At 30.6% G+C, this 16,707-nt stretch overlaps 9 protein-coding genes across 9 annotated transcripts; 5 read left to right on the top strand and 4 right to left on the bottom strand.

The window, feature by feature from the left end:
* Positions 1-1,100: 1,100 nt before the first annotated feature.
* On the bottom strand, positions 1,101-1,399 carry BX663DRAFT_511455 (uncharacterized protein). The gene has a single exon (XM_051527891.1). The coding sequence runs from the start codon at positions 1,367-1,369 to the stop codon at positions 1,178-1,180; it is 192 nt and encodes a 63-aa protein (XP_051382011.1). The 5' UTR covers positions 1,370-1,399; the 3' UTR covers positions 1,101-1,177.
* A 1,903-nt stretch (positions 1,400-3,302) lies between these two features.
* On the bottom strand, positions 3,303-3,812 carry BX663DRAFT_552468 (uncharacterized protein; the record flags this gene model as incomplete). The annotated part of the gene is made up of 1 exon (XM_051531369.1): positions 3,303-3,812. The coding sequence occupies one exon, from the start codon at positions 3,810-3,812 to the stop codon at positions 3,303-3,305; it is 510 nt and encodes a 169-aa protein (XP_051382012.1).
* A 1,092-nt stretch (positions 3,813-4,904) lies between these two features.
* On the top strand, positions 4,905-7,889 carry BX663DRAFT_531442 (uncharacterized protein; the record flags this gene model as incomplete). Its single annotated transcript, XM_051530380.1, has 6 exons — positions 4,905-4,928; positions 4,953-5,025; positions 6,292-6,584; positions 6,660-7,255; positions 7,472-7,601; positions 7,629-7,889. The coding sequence occupies 6 exons, from the start codon at positions 4,905-4,907 to the stop codon at positions 7,887-7,889; spliced, it is 1,377 nt and encodes a 458-aa protein (XP_051382013.1).
* Positions 7,890-8,814: 925 nt separating this feature from the next.
* On the top strand, positions 8,815-9,868 carry BX663DRAFT_552470 (uncharacterized protein; the record flags this gene model as incomplete). The annotated part of the gene is made up of 5 exons (XM_051531370.1): positions 8,815-8,827; positions 8,939-9,190; positions 9,247-9,320; positions 9,369-9,508; positions 9,568-9,868. The coding sequence occupies 5 exons, from the start codon at positions 8,815-8,817 to the stop codon at positions 9,866-9,868; spliced, it is 780 nt and encodes a 259-aa protein (XP_051382014.1).
* Positions 9,679-11,078, bottom strand: BX663DRAFT_511486 (uncharacterized protein). The gene is made up of 6 exons (XM_051527892.1): positions 10,928-11,078; positions 10,657-10,860; positions 10,462-10,597; positions 10,292-10,413; positions 10,114-10,218; positions 9,679-9,988 (listed from the first exon to the last, which is right to left on the bottom strand). The coding sequence occupies exons 2-6, from the start codon at positions 10,801-10,803 to the stop codon at positions 9,875-9,877; spliced, it is 624 nt and encodes a 207-aa protein (XP_051382015.1). The 5' UTR covers positions 10,804-10,860; positions 10,928-11,078; the 3' UTR covers positions 9,679-9,874.
* BX663DRAFT_511503 (uncharacterized protein) lies at positions 10,956-11,401 on the bottom strand. Its single transcript, XM_051527893.1, has 3 exons — positions 11,263-11,401; positions 11,140-11,169; positions 10,956-11,079 (listed from the first exon to the last, which is right to left on the bottom strand). Exons 1-3 carry the CDS (start codon positions 11,353-11,355, stop codon positions 10,963-10,965), a joined length of 240 nt encoding a protein of 79 aa, XP_051382016.1. The 5' UTR covers positions 11,356-11,401; the 3' UTR covers positions 10,956-10,962.
* Positions 11,402-11,482: 81 nt separating this feature from the next.
* On the top strand, positions 11,483-12,637 carry BX663DRAFT_511505 (uncharacterized protein). Its single transcript, XM_051527894.1, has one exon. It carries the CDS (start codon positions 11,519-11,521, stop codon positions 12,575-12,577), a length of 1,059 nt encoding a protein of 352 aa, XP_051382017.1. The 5' UTR covers positions 11,483-11,518; the 3' UTR covers positions 12,578-12,637.
* A 47-nt stretch (positions 12,638-12,684) lies between these two features.
* Positions 12,685-14,356, top strand: BX663DRAFT_511509 (calcium/calmodulin dependent protein kinase 2). The gene is made up of 6 exons (XM_051527895.1): positions 12,685-12,931; positions 13,011-13,040; positions 13,095-13,330; positions 13,391-13,579; positions 13,713-13,752; positions 13,818-14,356. The coding sequence occupies exons 1-6, from the start codon at positions 12,700-12,702 to the stop codon at positions 14,105-14,107; spliced, it is 1,017 nt and encodes a 338-aa protein (XP_051382018.1). The 5' UTR covers positions 12,685-12,699; the 3' UTR covers positions 14,108-14,356.
* Positions 14,220-16,650, top strand: BX663DRAFT_511512 (uncharacterized protein). The gene is made up of 5 exons (XM_051527896.1): positions 14,220-14,344; positions 14,410-14,476; positions 14,547-14,577; positions 14,655-14,930; positions 15,014-16,650. Exons 1-5 carry the CDS (start codon positions 14,290-14,292, stop codon positions 16,589-16,591), a joined length of 2,007 nt encoding a protein of 668 aa, XP_051382019.1. The 5' UTR covers positions 14,220-14,289; the 3' UTR covers positions 16,592-16,650.
* The last annotated feature ends 57 nt before the right edge of the window (positions 16,651-16,707 follow it).

A 16,707-nucleotide genomic window follows, 5' to 3' on the forward strand; every position in this document is an offset into this window, starting at 1 on the left:
TTGTAATATTTTTTTTAGAAATAAAGAAAAAAGAAAAATAAAAAAAAAAAAAAAAAACGCCGTAAAGTTTATTTAATTGACTCTAGAAAAAAAAAAGTACTTTATTTAATTCAAACGCTCAAAATTATTACATCGAATAGGGGATTATAAAGATAGAGTATGGTTTGGCTGGATTTAGTCTTCATTTTTAAATGATTGACTAAGTCAACTATCGCCAGGAAATACATATATATAATATCTAGTATACTCATTTTATTTTACTTTATGAGCCTTGCATCTGAAGTAATAGTCGGTATATTACTCACTCTATTATCGCCATGAATAGAATACAAAAAATGCAATAAATAAAGAAAAAGGTTTGAAAAGAACAATCAGGGTTAATATAAAGAGAGTCAGTGTTATTAAATATATACATGCTAGAAATACTTAGAAGAGAAAGTTTGGAAACTCACAGTAGTTTATATTAAAAAAAAAAAAGAAATAGTTTGCTTAGTCGTTTTTGATAATGGCATAAAGAGCAAAGATAAAAATCGGCTTATCACTAAAACAAGGTATTTTTGATCTTAGTAGCATTCATTATAAAGCTATAGTACATCATAAAACAGAAATATAATCACTTTACTAGATTTGGTACTTGTCAGTATAAACATTTGAAAAGATAATAACTAGACTATTAGCTTTTTTTTAGATTACGATTAAAGAATTTTATTTAAAAAATTAAAAAATGACAAACGATCACATAGCATTTATATACTTTTTGGCCCTGGTCAGATCGCTTATGGAAAAAAAGGAAAGAAAACCCCTTTTGGGATAAAAGGGAAAATGTTGAAGTGTATGTATGAGTGATGATAATTGACTATCAAAAAATCATTATTGTATTGAAAGAAGATGATTGACAAGGGATCTACCAAGTAGGTCAGAGGGCCTTTTTTAGATTACTATTAAACTTTTTATCATTTTTATAAATTAAAATTTATAAAGCGACCTATGTGTACATAATATCTTTTAGTGGATTGCCCAGGTCAGTTCAAATTATATGAAAAAAAAGTATCTAAAAACTCTCTTAGGGTACAAGAGGTGAAAAGGTAAATGAAAGGAAGAAGAGAAGGTGAGGAAGAAAGGGGAATCTTGCTAACAAGTTTAAAGGGACAACCAGTTGAGCAATTTCCTGCCTGGATCAAGAAGTGGAAGAGGGTAGTTTATCGTGTATTAAGTAATTCATTTCCTGAAGAATGGTACACATCACTGGCCAGCAATAGATCCAGGCAGAAACATCCTGAGAATTTCGGTACTTATACTGAGGGAGATGATTTAAAAGAAAGGAAAGGGGATCTGCTATTGATCGTGGCAAGAATAAACGGGTGTGCATATGCAAGCATTCAATGGCGTGTGATCGACTAAAGCGTACATGAAGATGATATGGGCAGGCTTTAGGTATTCCTCCGGGTAACCAACCTAGACTCCATCGAATAGTTAGACTACGCTCACTGTGTTTCATGGTTAATCAGAGTATTGGATCAATAATTAGATTAGGGCGGTAAGTGGAAAGCAAAACAGAGCGTGTCCCCTCACGTAGTTGCCGAAAACTCTCTTCAAAAAATTCTTGACGATGTTTTCGAAAGGAGCGTTGGTCTAATGGAATGGAATTGGGGGCACAGAGTCTCTAACATGGTGTTTGAATGAGTTTATACCATTGAGTGTTGAAAGCGGAGGCGTGAAGTTCGGGAAGTAATTTAGCGAGCAAAGTATCATCCGGCAAATCAATAGCACGGAAAACGAATTGAGCCTGCAGAATGGACACCCTAACCTTCGTTGATGGTTGGTGTGATGGAATGTAAATAAAAATAAAAGATAAAATAAAAAGAGAAAAGAGAACAAAAGGAAGTATAGTTTGAGACTGTTTTTATTCAATAAAATAAAGAAAGTTAAAATAAAGCTAAAGAAGAAGTTAAAGATTATTTTGTGTCTAAACAACTGCTTGTATTTATATTAATGAATCCTGAATCAAAGAAATAGAAATAACCGTCAAAGAACATGAGTCATGAAACAGTGTTAGTATTCGTATATACGTCTTGTTGATTCAAGAGACTGATCTATGGATTATCTATAGGGTGTTATAATGATCTGATCAAGTTTTAAATAAAAAATTTATTGTTTAATCTGAGTATATGTTCCTGATATCTTTTATGTTTTATTTTATTGGATCAAAGACGACCTGAATCCTTTATCAAGGTTATAAAAATAAATATTTAGAAATGATACGATGTCTTATAATTGATACATCTAGACAATTGGATGTCAATAAGTTTTATATTATTTACAAGATGTTATATACAGAGTTTTATTTCATATTCAGGCTTATATTTTATCCTGTATTATGTAATTCATCTATTATAATATTACTCATGATTATATCCAGAGCTTGTTCTATAACAGTTGGTTTACCATATGAAGCATCACTTTTACTGACGATCGACTAGAGCCACCAAATATCCGTCTTATGCATGTGTTTTGACAAGATTCCAGTTGTTGGATATCCTTTGCAGTAAGTAGACTAATAGCTAGACCATATTCGAGTTGTGGTCGGACTATCTGCGTGTAAAAGCTGTTGTGATTGTAGTAGCCTTTATAATTAAGTTAATAGAAATAAACCATCATTTATTACATAATAAAGAGGTTATTCAAATAGAACTAAAATATCGCGCTTCACAGCATAATATTCATTCTACTCTCAGTTTTGATAATAGTCATTGTTTGAGTATTCGAGCATTAAAAATAATTATATACGTTATATTATGTAATAATAATAATTCAATAGGATTAGGACTGTTATATTCAATTACATAATTATTTATAAGTCATACATATTATATATAGATAGCTATAAAGATAAATATTGTTATGTAATAATATCTTATAGGATAATAATAATAGTAGCATATAAATAATTGGTATTGTTATAGCTGACATATTCACTGTGAATTAATATTGACGCGTCGCTTACCCCAGAAATAATAATCTAATATTTTTAGTAACAGCGACAGCTCAGGCAGAAAAGAATAAAAATAGATTTTATTGTAGGCAGAATTATTCGGAGAAAATATTTATGACTAATGCTTTATTATAGCAATGTTTGCTTATCCAAATCATAGTTCTATTAATATCACTTACCTTGCAAAAACATATAAATAACCCTTTACATTTTCACATAATTTTTCCTTGTACAATTTTTGTATTATTTTTCTCAATAAAAAAACTACACGAAGTTTTCACAGACTTGTCTTTTGTCTTTTCCTCTTTCTTTAACTTTTTGCTATCAAAACAATAGTCGCCTGTGATTGTGTATTAATCTGTTCAGTTAAGAGTTTAATTTGTTTACGTGCTTCAGCTAATTCCAAGGTCAAGTTTTGAATCATAGTGAACATCTGTTCCATTGTTAAAGATGGCGTTTGATGAGTTTGGCTATTTGAGGAATCCTGAGATGACAAAGTTAATACAGGAATGGAAGGAGAGGTTGTGTTTATGTTTTTGTTGGAAACAGCAAGTAAGTCTGTAGAATTAGACATAGTTTGTGACAAACTAAGGCGCATTTCATACGCATTAATCGTCTTGTTGCAGGAGGTACATTTAAATTGAGGTTGTGTCGAGTCGTGAGGACTGGCACCCTTGCGATGAAATGTTGTGATGGCATGGCAGTTCGGACAGGGAATACGTTCATGCATAACTGAAAAAGTTGCCTGAAGCTCCTCCACTTGCGCTAATGATAAGGCGGGTGGACGGACTTTATTGTAAGGCCCGCTAGTTGCTGGCATGAACTAAAGTAAATGTTGAAGTGGTGAGATGTATAGAATGAAAGGAAGTTAATGTGTTGTTTATATTGTACTGTTGCGCTTTCCAAATATAGTAATAACTTGGGAAGCGGAAGTGAAATTATAATACAGTATCTCTATTTCAAATTCCGACGATGTTAGTTTTTTTTTGGACGATTCAAAATTTAAATTCAGACAAAGTCCTTACCTTTTTTGGAAAAAGTGGAAACGGAAACCCGACAAAGCCCGACAAAGGGAGAAATTAAATTGAGACAAAATGTTGGACGAATTAAAGTGCAGTGGTAGACGAATTGCCTAATTTTTTTTTTACCTTCTACATGGATGCTACTTGTGAACGACCTTAAGAAGGTTTAGTTAGCGTATTTATGAAAAAAATCCATTTTTTGGTGCTGATTTAACTGTACAATGGGAAACTGATTTACTACTGAGAAAATATGTGGATTTTTTTCGATTTGGGGGTGGAATTCTTAAAGATAGTCAGCTTCTCTAGCACTTGTACCACTATAGCACTATACGAACTAAGAATGGAACTCAAAATTCATTTGTATATAACTTTTACTTGGCCAACAAAGTTTCTATTGTTTAATGAAAGCGGAAGCAATTTTGCTCAATTCTGAGAAAAAGGGGGGATTAAAATGAGCAGCGTATATAACAACCTATACATAGGAAAAACCTTGTTCTTTTTTTTTCTCTTAGAGTATGGTGACCTACGATCATGCAATCTATTGAGATATATATGCTGGAATAAATGTCGTTTGTAAAGGAAAACTGAGATGAAATCAACCTAATTTAAATGATTGATCCACCTACAATAATAAAGTGAGGCAATACAATAACATTAAAGTATGAAAAGATTCAATACAAAAGACAATAGATACTGCCTTGTAACTGAATGTAAAGATTGATGAATGATAAAAATAAAACACTTTGGGATGCTAGTATGTAGACGCGATATATTGAATTGATATATTCGAGATTTGTGAAATACCAATTAGCAAGCTAATACTTTTGTATGCCTGTTTTGTCCACAAATCTTGTTCTTTCTTTCTTTTTTTCTTTTTATTTTTAAACAATATGCGTACACCCATCTATGCTAATGTTGAAGCTTTTATATAGGTTAAGAAACAGCACAAGTATGAAAGCGTACAAGCAGAATCTATTAATGATAACACAGACAAACAGTTTATGAAAAAGGGTAATATAAACTATATTGTTTGATAAACCAAACTAACTCAAACTATTAAAAGGTGTAAAAAGAAAGGATACTTATAAAGAAAAGAAAGATAAAGCAAATGCAAAAAGGACAAGAAGCTCTACTTCTTCAAGCAATCAAAACTTAACATGTAAATCTTGCAAGAATATTGGCTATTCGTCAGTAAGGCGTAAAGAATGCCCAAACCATAACTTTACATTGAAAGAGTTATTAAACAGAAACCTTGGATTTAGCTATCAAAGATACACTGTTCCTCTACCGTTAAAATGGTTTGTGTCCGCAGCAAATCAAAATGTCTACAAAGAAGCTCTTGAAAAAATCAAGATTCTGTCAACGTTTTTACAAAAAGTTGTCTCCAATACCCATTTTTTTGTTAATTTCTGTTGTGTATATAATGATGTATTACATAATATCTTATAATGTACAGATCAGAGTCATGAAGAACCGAATGATATTATAGTTATTAGTTATACACTTTATGCATACAATATTATTTGATTTCAGTTTATAAGACATTCTTGTGATGAGAAAAAATAATGTTATAATAAATACTAACTCTACAAAATAATGATAAGAAAAACATAGTGTAAGGAGTTATTAATGATAAAGATATATGAATTATAGATTACACCTATTAATTATATATATGTATTATTATTTAATATTGTCTAAAATACTAACTTATAAATATAATCATATACTATCTATGAGAACTCTATTCTAATTGAATACACTATATAATATAATGAAATTCATTTAAGTAGTACATTGAGGAATGAATATAACATAAAGAAGCTGGTTAGAATATAAATCTATATATAAAGTGTCTTTCCTATATCATTCACAAGTATGAACAAACGAGATTTTATTATTTTGTTTCAAGAAAAATAACCGGCTAGACCAAACACCAATAATTTAATATTTATTAGAGTTAACTGAGATTAATTCTCAGTCAGGGCAAAGACTAGAGCTCTAATACCATAATTTTAATTATTCTATGGGAAAATATTCTTCTTTCAAGATATCTTCACTCTGTTCCTGTCGCGAAGTAACCCGTTCTCCACAAAATATAAATAAAGATCCATCTTGCACTCATCTTTTGAAAATTCAGTTTTTAATTTTAATTTTTATTGATAATAAAAGTTTTATACAAAGTTTTCACAGATTTATTCTGTCTTATTCTTTTGTTATCTTATCTTATCAACAATTTCTATATACTAGGACATCCAGACAATTTATCAAATGTAGTTTTTGAACAAAACTTTCGGTACTCTACCTGTAGAGTGGTGAACGCAAATATGTCTCTCAAGCAGCTCTCATCAAAGTATCCTCAAATTCTGTTTATTTCAGATACGTGGATAGAACTTGTCGGCATTGAAGGTGTTGACTTGATAGTGAAAAGAAATGGTCTGACCAATTATGGTCAAGTGTTGTCAAGTGCCTGTGAGACTTTGGTTACATGTTACAACAATTACTACATAGAAAACTTTCAAACTTTTATAGCAAACTATTTCATATATATGGTTCGTGCAAAATTTCCCGTAAATAAGATTTTTTTTTTAAAAATGTAGAACTGCACACCACTACAAATATTGACATTTTTTTTTTATCAAAAGGAGGTGAAGATATCCATTATAAAACATATAGTATTCAAACATGTCTCAGATGCGGTGGTTTCCCATGAGGTACAACCAGCTATGGATGGCAATATTACTCTTTCATTAAATGAAGAAGCCCAAGGCAACATTTGTGCCCTCTTAAAACCATCGATTTTGGAGATTAGGAACCGATTACCTTCGTTTCCGATGACAAAAGAAACTCTCAATAAAGTACCCTTTAGTATAATGCCAGCATTAAGGTATATTCTGGTTAAATACGAAGCCTTAATTGAAGGAAACCCAAAACTGCAGCCTGTTTTACTAGAACATTCAGAGCAGACAAATCCATCAAATAGAAAAAGACCAAAAAAGAAGAAGGTTAAGAAGAATAAAAAGACAAGTAAAGACAACGAAAAGAAGTTCGTTACACCCAGGCTCTTTAGTTTGTTTTTAAAACCAAGTCTTCGTTGGCGTTTTATAAAGATCGATAGTCAAAATTTAGATGGCATATTTCCTGGGGCTTTTTTGGAGAAACAAGATAAAGAGATTCCTTTCCAACAGATACAAAGATGTTTCTTTGCCTACTTCGATTTTTTGAAAACAAACATTAACAGGCAAATGTTAACATTGTTTACGAGAAATAAGCACACTAATTTTGAATTTGAATAGCCTTGAAGACTTAATAGACTTGCCTCATCGAAAATGAAAGATGTTTTTTAAATAGCATATATATGGACGGATATACATGCAGGATATCATTCTGTAGAAAAAACACAGGCAACATCGCTTAGTATAAGCAAGCCTTCTTTGGAACTGTACGATTTTACCAGCGAAGAAATAAATAGATATTTTAGTCCTTGTGCTGTAGACCCAAATAGAAAAGATGCATTCATCTCTTATCATGGGAATACATACATAAGGTGTTTGTCTTCAGCCGAATACTATGACATGAGTGGAAATGTAAATCGACAATAAATGGAAAAAGAGAGCAAAAGAAGATCCAATGTAGAGCCTGTTGAAACACAAATTCCTTCATCGAAAACCACGTCCATTGATCATTATAAAATGTACATCACTTATATGCTTCAGCATATAAAAGTTTTGTTCAATTTTTACAGCTTTGAAACTGCTAGAATTAACTGGCTCAATTATGTCGGTTCTCAGCACACAGTTAAAAAGGCTGTCAACATTCTTATTAACGGCTCAAAAAAATACAACAAAAAAAAGAGGAAAGACGAAAAGAAATAAGAGAAAATGAAGAAAGACAGCGGCCAAGTATGAAAGAGACCCTTCTGATACTCGTCCCAATCGAGGAAAGAATACGACTAGGTAATATACATATTCATGAATACTTTGTATTCTTAATTACTCATAACTTTTTTTTTTTTTTTTTTTTTTTTTTTTGAAAGAGAACACAAGAAGAAGTTTGAGGAGGGCGACCGCCGCAAGATGTCGTTAGTTGTATTTGGCAATGGACTTAAAAACAAAAGCCAGGCAAAATTTAAAGGGCTAAAGCATGGTATATCAGAAAAGATATAGAGGCAGCTGAAAATATGATAAAAGCTTGGGGAATTGTTGCTTCTAGACATAGACGAATACAAAACATCCAAGGTAGAAAAATACATACATGTGAATATAATAAATGTACTAATACAATATATTACACCTGTATTGTATAGACATGCAATTCCTGTCTTGAAACCAAGCTTCAAAACCTCGTATGTGGAAAGGGAGATGATGCACATAGAATCCATCAAATATTCATCTGCAAAAGTTTGTATATTTATTGGAATCGAGATGTGATGGCTGCAAAGAACATGTTAACCATTGCTACATCAATCTGAAGCGGAAATGGTCATCCCAATGTCTTCAAAAGACAAAGCGCCATCTCAAATGTGGTTGTCACATCCCATCTCGGTGGGGATGTCGACTTCAATATCTTACAGGTAAAACCAAATATATATTTTTACTTTGAACTTGTCTCATCTAATTTCTCCCTTGGTCTGATTTCCGTTTTTTACATTTTCCAAAAAAGGTAAGCTAGACGTCTGAAAATTAAAAACTGTACTATAGAAAGGTCATTCAATATATCTTAAAATAACCTTTAATTGGTTTAAAATTTATTTTAAATGGCCTCAACACTTATGTTAGGCTCCATAAACCTTTCTTCACCATGACTGATAAAGGTATATAATATAGCTGTTAAAATATGATAGTCTTTAATATACATAGACATATACAACTATTATATTATTTAAATATTTATTTATACACATATAATGTAATTACTCGTTTAGATGCAAATAACCAACATTCACAAAGTTTTTTTAAAACTTCCTTCTTATCAAGTATCAATGCATTTTCAAATCATACAAAACAACTGTTACCTGATGTGAATAAACGACTGATTGATTTACAAAAACGAGCACGAGAATTACCAAATCAAATTATTGATTTACAATACAGCTTTGAATCTGAACGAATGCAATTTGTTAAAGATAAAAAACTTGATGAAACGAATGGAGTAGTACATCATTCAAAAGGATCGGGTAAAGTTTATTTAATTATAACTATAGTGTATGTGCTATTCTTATTTTATTTATAGAAATAGTGGCCCCTTGGATGGGTTACCGTAAATATGAAAACAAAATAAAACAAGCCATTTTGGACTTATCAAAGGTATATGATACAGTTACATTATATAACTATACTCACTTGTATACATAGGATGAACGTAATTTCTTAATTCCTCCTCCTGAAGACACTGATTTTCAATTTAATTTCAATGCTTATAGTCAAAGTGCTCAAGCAGTTTTAAAAGAGGATGAACGTTTGGCTCGATTAAGATTTATACTGGTGCCACAACAGTAAGTGTTATATTGGTTTGCTTGAGAGAAAAGGGAAGATATTTAAACTGTTTAAATAGAGTAAGTGAGCCTATATTTTGGAGAAATTATTTTTATAGGGTTACTCTTGTAAAACAGTCTGTCTTGAATAATATTGAATCAGCTGACAATAACGAAAAAGAAGAAGAAGAAGAGGAAGAGGAAGATTTTACAGTAAAAAAGGATAAAGTAGTTCTATTTAATTTTAACGAAAATGAAGATGATTCAACTTTGACAACCAGCAAAAAGCCAGTAGATAGTTTGAAAAATAAAGTAGAGGCAAATGAATATGAGGGCATGGAAGAATGGGAGATTGAGTTAAGAAGAGCAGCAATAGAATAGTTTATTTTAGTTGTTACTATATTCTCTACTAAAATATGCTTCTGCTACTGACATTGCTGACTGCACTAATTCTTGAAACAAATTGCTTTCGATTTGATGTTGAGATAGTACTTTCAAAGTCTACATATAAAAAATATAAATATGTATATGTATATAATATACATAAAGATATACTTGTGCGTATTTTTTTTTTATTTTTTTTTTTTTTTTTTTTTTTTTTTTTTGCTATTAGTTGTTGTGATTACCTCATTCTTAACTTGATTTATAACTTGTTGCCTTGAAATATCATCAGCAACGATTAAGCCTTGATTTACATTCTGCTTTAATTGATAAATATAATCCTTTATACCCTATATACATCATAATATAGGTAAGTTTAATATATGTGTATATAAAATTGGATTTATTATTTATATCATTTACCTTAAATGCAGCAGCGCCTGCTAATTGCTCTAATGTAACGTTATTCAATTCTCCTTCTAAATAAACAAGCCTATAACAATCATATAACTCTTCCTGTCTTGGAAAAGTAGAGTTTCTTTGAACTGAAACGATGTCAAAATTATATGTCAATTATGTGATATAATGCTTACGTGGTGAAGGCCTAAGTAAAGCTAATTCAGCTTTTGATTTTTCATTTTCAAAAGGTTGAATTATCCACTTTTGTGTCTTTGAATGAAGATTTTTAGCATTTAAATAGATTGTATTTCCATTTTTAAATTCAGAATTCTATAAGACATAGTCAATTATACGATAAATAGCATTTCCTTGACTTGCATTTAACTGACCTTAATATCCAATACTAAATGAGGAGCAGAAGTAGGGAAAATATATCCATCTTTAAATGTCCATCTTTGATTATGAGCCAATCCAGGTTTACGAGCATATTGAATAATCGTCTTATTTCTTTCAACACCTAACATACATACATACATACATAAATATTATTTGATTCTATCTGATAAACTTACTTCCACCTCGAATATCCAATACTTTTTTTCCAAGTGAATATAATCAAGTTATTATGTGCTTTATCATTTAATATATAAACCTTATTACCAAGTCCTGATTTCTTATTAATCAAAAATCCTTCTTCATGCATCCATAACTAATAAATAGTAGTCATTTTTACTATATTCTACTTTATACAAACTGACAGATGGTGTTTTCCTCCTCCCCTTAATTACCTGATTTATACTATCAACCATTTTCTACAAAATGGTTACCATCTTTTAAAGAAACAATTAATTTTTAATTAAGCTATTACTTACTTGGGGCCAAATGATAATGTTGGCATCGTTCTACATGACTAATAAATTAACTTTTTTTTTTTTTTTTTTTTTTTTTTTTTTTTTATTTTATTTTTTTTTAAATTTTGGCTATATTTATGTTACCGTCATGCTGCCACCATAGACATCAATAGCATAAGGTTGATATTCACATCGAATAAAAAAAAAGCCATCTGGAAATTCCGAAACTTCTTGCATTCTTATTAATAATAATGACAACAATAAAAGGAAAAAAAAAAACAAGATAAAATAAATAAAATCAATAAATAAATAAAAATAAAATAAGAATAGCATAATTTCATTATATTCTTGAATTCACGTGATAGAATAATCCTTTTTTTTTTATTCTATTTATTCTATAATGGAACAGCAAATAACAATCCCAATTATATACTGGACAACATGGTTCAATACAAATCAATGGGAAGGTTATACCATCGACAATTGTAACTTGAATTATACATGTAAAATAACACATGACAGAACCAAACTAGTTGACTCGTCTGTTGTTATATTTCATGCTTCAGACATGGATGATACTATGCCCTCACAGACAAAAAATCGAGCGTGGGTTTATCATAATGCAGAGGCACCTAAATATCAGCCTACAATCATTAATCAGATGCAATACAGTATGACATATCGACTCGATTCCGATTTCCCTTGGGGGTATTTCGAAAAACGTAGTTTACTTGAAGTGATGGAAACTACTTTGAATAAAACAAGAAAAATGAAAGTGCCAATTGCATGGATTGTTTCGAATTGTAAAGCTTCAAATTATAGACACCATTATGTCCGAGAATTAAATAAATGGATTGATATAGATATTTATGGCCACTGTATGAATAATATTGAGTTTCCAGAGAATACAAGCACTATTGAACTTATATCTCGATATCACTTTTATCTTGCACTTGAAAATTCGAATTGTAAAGACTATGTAACAGAGAAATTAAGTCATGCGTATATGGCAGGTGTTATACCTATTGTTGATGGCCCAAGTAATTACGGTCCATTCATTCCTAACACACACTCTGTAATCCGTTTAGATGATTTTAAGAGTCCTAAAGAATTAGCTTTGTATCTAAACCAGGTTTTAAGTCAGAAAGATCTGTATGATAGTTATTTGGACTATCGTAAACCGGGAGGTGTTTCGAATGAATTTAAAGAAACATTAAATATCTATGAACAGGGACAATGTCGTTTATGTCAATTAGCTCATGATCGTTATATGAAGCTTCCTTATAGTTATTATCCCGGTAAAAAAATCTATTTAGACAATACATGTGAAAGACGTAAACATTTCAATTTCAAACAAACAGATATTTGGAAATTTTATCTCCCATTTTTTATATTTATTTTATTACCAGTTCTCCTTGTAGTAAAGAAGAAGAGTAGATTTACCAGAAAAAAGAAATAAATAAAATAAAATAAATTACATTTTCGACTTGTATTACGTGTATCAACGTTCACAAAAGGCGATTTATATTTCTTTCTTTCTTTCTTTCTTTCTTTTTTTTTCGTACATTTTTTTTTTTTTAAATGAGTCATCACCATAACCCTTTTGTTAAAAAGCTTTTGGCACTTTTCAAAAAGACACATGAAGATGACAAGGATAAAGAGTCATCAAAATACCCATCTGCTCTGAACGCTAAATATGAAATAGGAGAAAAGACATTAGGTGTAGGTTCCTTTGCAGTTGTAAAGGAATGTACTAATCGAATAACAAATGAAAAGTGTGCAGTCAAGATCATCTTGAAAAAAGTAATTGCAGGTAAATTATAAAACTATGATTGTCATGACTTATAAATAGAAAAGATAATAATATTTTCTTTCATTAAAAAAAAAATAAGGCAAACAACAAATGCTAGATAGTGAATTAGGTACTTATATGTGTATTGATTACGCCTTATTTAATATGATATAACTTTATATAGATATATTAACAAAGGTACATCATGAACATATTGTTTCTATGCATGATATTTTTGAATCAAATGATGCAGTTTATATCATTACTGATCTCTGTACCGGAGGAGAATTATTTCAACGTATCGTTGAAAGAGGAACATATACTGAAGCAATGGCTGCAGATCTTGTTCGACAAATATTAGAAGGACTAGCTTATTTACATTCATTAGATATTGTACATCGTGATATTAAACCTGAAAATGTAATAAAATTGAATATCCATATTATAATTCCCTCTGCTGTGTTAACTTCTTGTCTTTAGTTATTATTTAAAACACCAGAAGAAGATGCAGAGTTATTAATTACAGACTTTGGTTTATCAAAACTATTAAAGAATAATAATGAAGTATTAACAACAGCTTGTGGAACGCCAGGCTATGTTGCCCCTGAAGTACTTTTAGGTACAGGGCATGGTAAACCAGTTGATCTTTGGAGTGTTGGTGTTATTATGGTAATTATAGAATATGATACTATTCTATATATGTATGTGTATGTGTATATGTATACGTATACGTATGTGTATGTGTATATGTATATGTATACGTATATGTATGTGTATGTGTATATTAATGTATATAAACTAGTATACTCTTTTAAGTGGCTATACGCCTTTCTATGGTGAAGGTATCTATACCAATAAATAGATAGATACATATTTAAATATATAGTTATTCTAATATGTATTTTAGATCAGAATGAATTGTTTGATTCTATCATGAAGGCTGAGTATGAATTTGATGAAGAATACTGGGGAGATATATCAATTGAAGCCAAGAATTTGATTAATAAGTTATTAACTTTTAATCCTACAGAACGAATTACAGCAGAAGAAGCCCTTCATGATATTTGGATTACAGGAGAAACTGATAATGATATTAACTTGGCACCCAACGTGCGTAAAGGTTTTAATAACCGTAGAACACTTAGATCTATTGTTGCTGCTGTTACTGCTATCAATAAATTAAAGTTGGAAGATTAAATAATGACAACAATATACACGTTTTTATTTATTTTTTTATTGGAATCCAATATTTATAGTGTATTCCTATTTTTAGAAAATGTGTGTTTTTTGTGGTTTTTTTTTGTGTGTATTTTTTTTTAAGCTTTTTTCTTCTTTTTACTTCATAAACATATTTTTATTATTATTTTTATTATTATTACATGAATTCAGGATTTAATTATACAGACTATCCTGTTATTGTAGGAATAGATTTTGGTAAAGTATTTTATAAATATGTATACATGTATCTATTTATTAGTTTATTCAACTGCTATATACAGGTACAACTTATTCTGGTTGTTGTTATGCATTTGCTCAAAATGAAGAAGTCATTGATATTGTGAAATGGTATATATATATTTTTTTTTCTGTTGTTGTTGAAATTAGACATTCTTGTTGACAACATTTTAATGTATAGGCCAAAACAAAATAATCAAGTTTATCCTAAAGTATACATTTATTAACCATTTCTATATACATACATATATGTGTATATATGTATTTACCTTGATAATTTTTCATATAGACACCTACTCTCTCTTTATATCGTAAAGGGTCAACTCAATTAGTAGAATGGGGACATGGAGCTAGAAGACTCGCCATGAAACCAAATAATGCTGATTCCATCTTACTCTCTAAATTTAAACTATACCTTGATGAACATTTACAACAAACAGAGCTTGGAAGTGGTCTTGATATAATTAATGTCATTGCTGACTATTTACGTGCCTTTCACTTACACGTTTGTACTGAACTTTTGAAAGGTTTTGCTGGAAATTATGATCAATCTCGTTTTCGCTATGTAAGTTTTCCACAAAAAATAAATAAATAATATAGTATAAAAAATTGTTGTCAATAGAGCTCCACTAAAAATTAATTTTATAGTGTCTTACTGTTCCTGCAATGTGGAGTGATAGAGCAAAAGCAACGATGCGAGAAGCCGCAATTCGTGCGGGGTTAATAAATAGTGATGATCATCCTGACCGGTTGATGCTAATTTCAGAGCCCGAAGCAGCTGCTTTATATTGTGAAAAGAAATCAGAACAATTTAATTTAAGACATGGCCAACGATTTATGATTTGTGATGCTGGAGGCGGTACAGTGGATTTAATTGTATTCGAAATTAATGAACCACCAGGTCAAAAACGTACTTTAAAAGAAGTTACAAATGGACATGGAGGTTCTTGTGGTTCAGGATTTTTAGATTTAAGGATGAGAGAATATCTGAAAAGAAAGTTCTCTCGTTATCATACTATTAATGATAACGCTATGGAGCTTATTATGGATACCTTTGTCAATGTAATAAAACCAGATTTTGATGGTATTGAAGATCATTTCTTGGATTTACCAGCTTCTATGGGCTTAGGTGATTTAACTGATAATGAGATTGGACTTGATAATGGATCACTTTGTTTACCTGCTGAAGAATTAAGAGAATATGTATTTGAACCTGTTATTTGTCAAGTTCTTGATTTAATTCGAGGCCAATTAGCCCAATCTCCTCAATTAGAGGCTATCTTCTTGGTAGGTGGATTTGGGCAATCGAATTACCTTTTCCGTAGAGTAGAAGAAGAATTTGCAAATCAAGTAGGTATGATTGGTGTTCCACCTCGAGGTGAATTAGCTGTTGTACGTGGAGCAGTTTATTTTGGTCTTAATCCACAAATAGTGACAGAAAGAGTCTCTCGACGTACTTATGGTGTAGAGACACGTATGTTATTTCAAGAAGGTATTGATCCACCTGAATATGCAGTGATGGGAGCAGATGGAAAACGTTATTGTCGTCAACGGTTCAGTGTTTATGTTCATCAAGGACAAAGTATTAAGGTAGATGAATGTGTTTCAAAGAATTTTGTTATTAGTTATCCAAATGACACAGATTCAGATTTATTTGCATTTGATGGTGAAGGACAACCGCCACGTTTAACATCTCATCCACTTGTACGTAAAGTAGGTAATTTCCCTATTCGAATGCCTCATTTAGAAGGTGTTAGAGCAGGTGAAAAGGTGAACATGACGATCAAAATGTATTTTGGTTTAACAGAGATTAAAATTGAATGTATTATTCGAGATAAATCTTTTATATTTACATCCTCATTTGAAGCAACAGATTCTTATTCACCTACACCAAATCAATCACAACAAATGTATTATGAAGACTATCAAACTCCTTTAATTGCTTCATCTGAACATTTACTTTCTCAACAGCAAATCTATTCCAACACGAATACTGCTATAAATGACTTGACGAATAATATGAGTCATGTTTCAATTAACAGTTATCCGAATTATTATCAACAAGCTCCAATGAATAATTCGAATACTCTCTATCGTCCTTCACCACAAACTTCAATGAATTACAATAATAATGATTATTATCAAAATCCGTATTATTCAAATGCATATCCTTCAACTTCAAATACCTCATATCAAGCTTATGGAGGAAATAATAATTATCGTTAAGAAATAATAAACATGTTATGCGAAAAAAAAAATCTTGTTTCGCTTATTAAATTTTAAAATTCCATTTTTGTTTTTGTTTTTTTTTTTTGTTTTATTTCCCTTCTTACCTTTTTTTT

The sequence above is a fragment of the Cokeromyces recurvatus genome, assembly GCF_025118155.1.
Source record: "Cokeromyces recurvatus strain NRRL 2243 chromosome Unknown BX663scaffold_15, whole genome shotgun sequence".
Lineage (NCBI taxonomy): Eukaryota > Fungi > Mucoromycota > Mucoromycetes > Mucorales > Mucoraceae > Cokeromyces > Cokeromyces recurvatus.

What these genes read in the sequence shown, in the direction of transcription:
- BX663DRAFT_511455 (XM_051527891.1), bottom strand. Translation starts at nt 1,369, where the DNA reads ATGCACACCCGTTTATTCTTGCCACGATCAATAGCAGATCCCCTTTCC.
- BX663DRAFT_511486 (XM_051527892.1), bottom strand. Translation starts at nt 10,803, where the DNA reads ATGTATGTATGTATGTTAGGTGTTGAAAGAAATAAGACGATTATTCAA. An exon ending in CAGGCGCTGCTGCATTTAAG is followed by an intron (nt 10,219 to 10,291) that starts GTAAATGATATA and finishes TGATGTATATAG; the next exon opens with GGTATAAAGGATTATATTTA. An exon ending in TAAATCAAGTTAAGAATGAG is followed by an intron (nt 9,989 to 10,113) that starts GTAATCACAACA and finishes TTTTATATGTAG; the next exon opens with ACTTTGAAAGTACTATCTCA.
- BX663DRAFT_511503 (XM_051527893.1), bottom strand. Translation starts at nt 11,355, where the DNA reads ATGCAAGAAGTTTCGGAATTTCCAGATGGCTTTTTTTTTATTCGATGT. An exon ending in TCTATGGTGGCAGCATGACG is followed by an intron (nt 11,170 to 11,262) that starts GTAACATAAATA and finishes TTAGTCATGTAG; the next exon opens with AACGATGCCAACATTATCAT. An exon ending in ACATTATCATTTGGCCCCAA is followed by an intron (nt 11,080 to 11,139) that starts GTAAGTAATAGC and finishes ACCATTTTGTAG; the next exon opens with AAAATGGTTGATAGTATAAA.
- BX663DRAFT_511505 (XM_051527894.1), top strand. Translation starts at nt 11,519, where the DNA reads ATGGAACAGCAAATAACAATCCCAATTATATACTGGACAACATGGTTC.
- BX663DRAFT_511509 (XM_051527895.1), top strand. Translation starts at nt 12,700, where the DNA reads ATGAGTCATCACCATAACCCTTTTGTTAAAAAGCTTTTGGCACTTTTC. An exon ending in CTTGAAAAAAGTAATTGCAG is followed by an intron (nt 12,932 to 13,010) that starts GTAAATTATAAA and finishes AAAAAAAATAAG; the next exon opens with GCAAACAACAAATGCTAGAT. An exon ending in AATGCTAGATAGTGAATTAG is followed by an intron (nt 13,041 to 13,094) that starts GTACTTATATGT and finishes AACTTTATATAG; the next exon opens with ATATATTAACAAAGGTACAT.
- BX663DRAFT_511512 (XM_051527896.1), top strand. Translation starts at nt 14,290, where the DNA reads ATGAATTCAGGATTTAATTATACAGACTATCCTGTTATTGTAGGAATA. An exon ending in TATTGTAGGAATAGATTTTG is followed by an intron (nt 14,345 to 14,409) that starts GTAAAGTATTTT and finishes TGCTATATACAG; the next exon opens with GTACAACTTATTCTGGTTGT. An exon ending in ATCAATCTCGTTTTCGCTAT is followed by an intron (nt 14,931 to 15,013) that starts GTAAGTTTTCCA and finishes TTAATTTTATAG; the next exon opens with TGTCTTACTGTTCCTGCAAT.